General features: G+C 28.8%; 1 protein-coding gene across 1 annotated transcript; it reads right to left on the bottom strand.

Moving 5' to 3' along the window:
- Nucleotides 1-480: 480 nt before the first annotated feature.
- On the bottom strand, nucleotides 481-2274 carry LOC121796424 (syntaxin-52-like). Its single transcript, XM_042195290.1, has 5 exons — nucleotides 2169-2274; nucleotides 1966-2056; nucleotides 1288-1388; nucleotides 799-843; nucleotides 481-674 (listed from the first exon to the last, which is right to left on the bottom strand). Exons 2-5 carry the CDS (start codon nucleotides 2045-2047, stop codon nucleotides 561-563), a joined length of 342 nt encoding a protein of 113 aa, XP_042051224.1. The 5' UTR covers nucleotides 2048-2056; nucleotides 2169-2274; the 3' UTR covers nucleotides 481-560.
- Nucleotides 2275-4286: the final 2012 nt, after the last annotated feature.

The raw sequence follows: 4286 nt of genomic DNA, 5'->3' as shown, positions 1-4286 counted from the left end.
CAAAGAAATAAGTGTACACTGTTTCGATAACCTAAAAGAAAAATGTGTGCACTATCTTTTTGGATGAAGAAAAATCAACGTCATAGTAAAGCTAACAGAAAACTAATTCATGCAAAAATGAATTCTGTAATATGATTTTTAATAATTTTACTTTTTTATATTTAAAAAATATATAAAGATTTTGAATTTTATTTTTTTAATTCAAACACTTAACTAAACTATTAATTAAAAACATAATGATGTAAATATATTATTAGAGCATGTACACAACTTACTTCATGGCGACACAACCAACACAAATCGTGTATACATTGCAATTTCCACATTTGTGGGGCCACAATACTCTGTTGACTTGTTTTCTATAAAATTAACGATTATAAGATTAAAAATAACCACATTTAATCATAAAAATATCATACGACTATTAAAAAGTGGTTATTTTTACTCTTATAATCGTTAATTTTATATTGGAATCGAAAATTTAATTAAAGAATTAGCATTGATGATAAGTGTAGAATGAGTTTTTGTGTGACAACTTTATTACAAAATTCATTACAAATTTACAAATACCTGGTGAGTATATAAATGAAAGCAGCCAACACAATAATTCCAATTAATGACAAAAGCAGTAGCATTGTGTGTTTGTTTGAGATTTCAAGCCTTCTCTGCACTCGCTGAAGATAGAATAATAAATTAATATCAACTTAGGTTACAGTTTCAGGTGCTATTAAAAATAACCTTACGTTAAAGGTTACGAAAATATACAAAAAAAAGGAAGAAAATAAAATAAAAATTCACCTGTAGTTTGGAGTCTGGAACCTCAACATATTTGTTCACACCTGCCTGAACAGACATTGATTAATTCAGTAACATATTTTAACTCAGGGCAATTCAGTCGTTTCTTTTTTTATAATTACTTTATTCTATCATATTTTACTCTTTATTTATTTCTTACTTTATTCTTTCTCCGTTTAACCTCTAAACACTCGTTTCTTAATCTTCCTGTCAAAAAATAAATAAATAAACTCCAACTAAGGTGGGACGGGGAAGTAAAATAAAATAAGTCCTTGAAACACACAAGAAAGGGTGATCAATATAAAGTGAGCAAGCAATGTTGAACAAATAAATTAGTAAACCAAGTAAATGGCAATTACGAAAATAGGTAAAATGAAGATTAAAATGAGAACCGGTGAATTTCAATGAATACAAAACGGAGCCATGTATAATTAAATTAAATTAAATTAAATTAAATGTGATAAAAGGTTAGTGTATAAGTAAGAAACTAACGTCGAGTCCTTCAAGTAAACGAAATTCTTCTTTGATGGCCCATGCAATACGGCTTGTGCTTCCAATTACCTCCGACAGTTTCTCAAGATCTTCATCTTGCTCTGCATCAAACCAATCATACAATACATAAGGGGTGAATTGCAAAAAAAAATCGTCAAATTCTGGTCAATCCTACAACTTTAAAGAATGATCATTTATATCATAATTTTAACTTTTTTTCCTTAATTGTCTCTTGGCAAAAATTCTGGCATGCTACATGTTTGAATTTATTAACATAGCGTGTACGTATGCATGTACTATATAATAATTTAAGATGTGACTAACTAAGTGTATTAAACGATACCATGTAAGTTGTCAAATGTTTTGTCCGTATAGTATTTCTCGTAAGTCGTATCATACATAATTTTTCCCAAATCTTAGATAATGGGGCAGTTGAGAAAAAATATGTTCAATTTATGATATAATTAATCATCTTGGAAAGGTGCGAGATTGACCGTAAAAGATTATGGTTTTTCCGGCAATTTTAATAATTAATAAATTACAAATAAAGGGGGCGATCAAAATTGAACACTAAGATATTTTACCGTTTTAATATACTTAAAAGAAAATACTAAATAAAAGAGGTACTTCCACATAAATCTGAATTAAAGTTTTGTTAATGTATAGATGGGGACAAACCTCTTAAGATTTGTGCCTGAAGATGAAGAATTTCGGAGTTATTGAGGTCACTTGCTCTGCTCATGGCATCCGCAGGATTCATTTTTCCTATCTGAATTAAAGGATCCCATCAAATTGGACCAAAATATAGAATACAAGAATTATGAATTTAAAAGAGCAAAATACCAAAAATATTCTGAAAGAGTAATAATTGTAAATGTTACCTAATTATTTTTAGGCTAATTAAGGCGCCTCTAAATCAGCTTAATTGAGATCAGTTCACCGGCGATCTTCTTCCGGAAGAAAATTGTTACAAAAATGAGACCTTTTTGAATTAATATTCGTTCCATTTGGTCATAAAGGTGACCCAGTCTACATAATATTTCTAATTATCAATTAAATTTTGCAAGTAGTAAGCACACTTGACATAAACATTACTCAAAATATACCCCACATGCATTGTCAACTATTCTGAAGAAGGTGAAGGTGAATATGAATTTAATTTTTAGAATTTTAAAATTTCTATTAAGGTTGAAGTTGTCAAATTTTGTTCTTAATTTTGAGGCCATATAAATGAAAATCACGGGATATAGTATATAAGATAGGGAGTACTATATAAAAATCTTAATTTGGGCCTATACCTCAAGCGTTTTATACTTTATTATTTTCTATATTTCATTATGTGGTATTTGACTATTTTATCCATATATTTTTGTTGTTAAATAGATATTATTAGTTTCCATTAGTTACAAACTTACAATAATATTCTTGAATAGATAAATATATTTCAGTTCGTACAAAAGTTATTTCTACATATTCTTTTCTTAATGTGGTTGAAAAGGTCTGAGAGGAAAACTATACACAAATTCATTTAATATATACAGGCGATTTCTTAACCTACTCATTTAATAGTCGAAACTAAAAGTGTACCACTAACATTGAAAACTAACAGTAAGCCAAAATTTTATTATGTTTTGTGAAATAAACGTCACATGTTATTATGATCAGTAATCTTTCTTTTATGATTATGTTTTCGGAAGTCATTTCTTCTCTCTCTAATTCTGTTTATCTAATTGCTAAAATAAATAGCAGAAATTGCAACTCCAAAGACCAAAGTTGACATTTTGGCCCAAGTTAAAGATTTTCAAAAATAGGTTTGTGAACGTCAAGCACCATTGGAAGAATTTTGTTATCAAACCACATTCACATGCCACATTTTTTTTTCTCATCCCACTTCTTTGTTATCACAATCTTCCCTTGCTACATGATTTTATTTAATGTACAACAATAGTCATATTTCTTCCAAAAAAACAAATATCCTTACTGTCATACGATTCTGGATTCTTCAAAACATTAACATTTACTTGGATGGTTATTGTAGAGATCAAAAATAGTTTGGAAGTCCACTCAACTTTCATATATTTTTGTACTTACATTTACTCATGCCATATGTTTTCTTTCCAATTATAGGATATAAACATGAGACCAAGAGTGACTTGATTGCTCGGGTGTTGTTATATCTAGACTCGAAAAAATTCCAACTTGGTAATGATTTTCGTATAAACATTGCTCATATTGGTCGATTTGTGCTCAATCTTCTTCTTCTTCTTTATCTATTTTTTTTCTCGACCTCTTATCCTAAAAGACATGTAACATGTTCGTGAAATAACTAACAACTTTTTTAGTGTTTGTCAATTTTCTAAAGATAATGGAGTGTTATTAGATTTCACTCTCTTTCTTGTTTTGTGAATGATCAAACAACCAAATAAATGAAACACAAGTACAACCTTGATCAATAATTCTATCAGCACAAGCCACTGAATCATCAAATAAAAGAGAACGAAAAAGAGTGGATAAAATATGCGTGAGAGGAGAAAAGTGGATAAAATACGAGAGAGGAAAAAAAGACGAGGCGAAAAAGTGGATAAAATATGAGAGAAATTAGAAAAATGGATAAGTGTGATAGAGAGACTTTTCATTTTTTTTTTTTGAATGAGATTATTTTTCGTCAACACTCTAAAATGAAAAAATATGAATATTTTTCGCGGATAGAGGGTATACGATTTGAAAACCAAAATACTTTTACCTAAACTTATAGTATTCCATATTATTCATACAACAATAAATAACGTTTGTGGGTGATACAAATTTGTAAACAGCTATAGATTTTGACTTCCACTGTTTATACACACTTCCATTATCATACACAATTTCCTCTAAATACAAATAAATGGAAGAATTGAGGAATTCACATGAATAATTATGAATTGGACCAAACTTCATGATTTTTTTTATATTAAATATTACTATTACTATACCATTAAAAGTAAGGTAGAGAAGCC

Source organism: Salvia splendens, chromosome 3 (genome assembly GCF_004379255.2).
Source record: "Salvia splendens isolate huo1 chromosome 3, SspV2, whole genome shotgun sequence".
NCBI lineage: Eukaryota > Viridiplantae > Streptophyta > Magnoliopsida > Lamiales > Lamiaceae > Salvia > Salvia splendens.
Note: the sequence above shows the minus strand (reverse complement) of the source record. Positions and strands in the feature narration are given on the sequence as shown.

Excerpts from the sequence above, each read along its gene's own strand:
- LOC121796424 (XM_042195290.1), bottom strand. The coding sequence starts at position 2,047 with ATGAATCCTGCGGATGCCATGAGCAGAGCAAGTGACCTCAATAACTCC. Across the intron at positions 844-1,287 it reads GTTTACTTGAAGGACTCGAC|GCAGGTGTGAACAAATATGT; the intron begins GTTAGTTTCTTA and ends ATGTCTGTTCAG. Across the intron at positions 675-798 it reads TTCCAGACTCCAAACTACAG|CGAGTGCAGAGAAGGCTTGA; the intron begins GTGAATTTTTAT and ends TTCTATCTTCAG.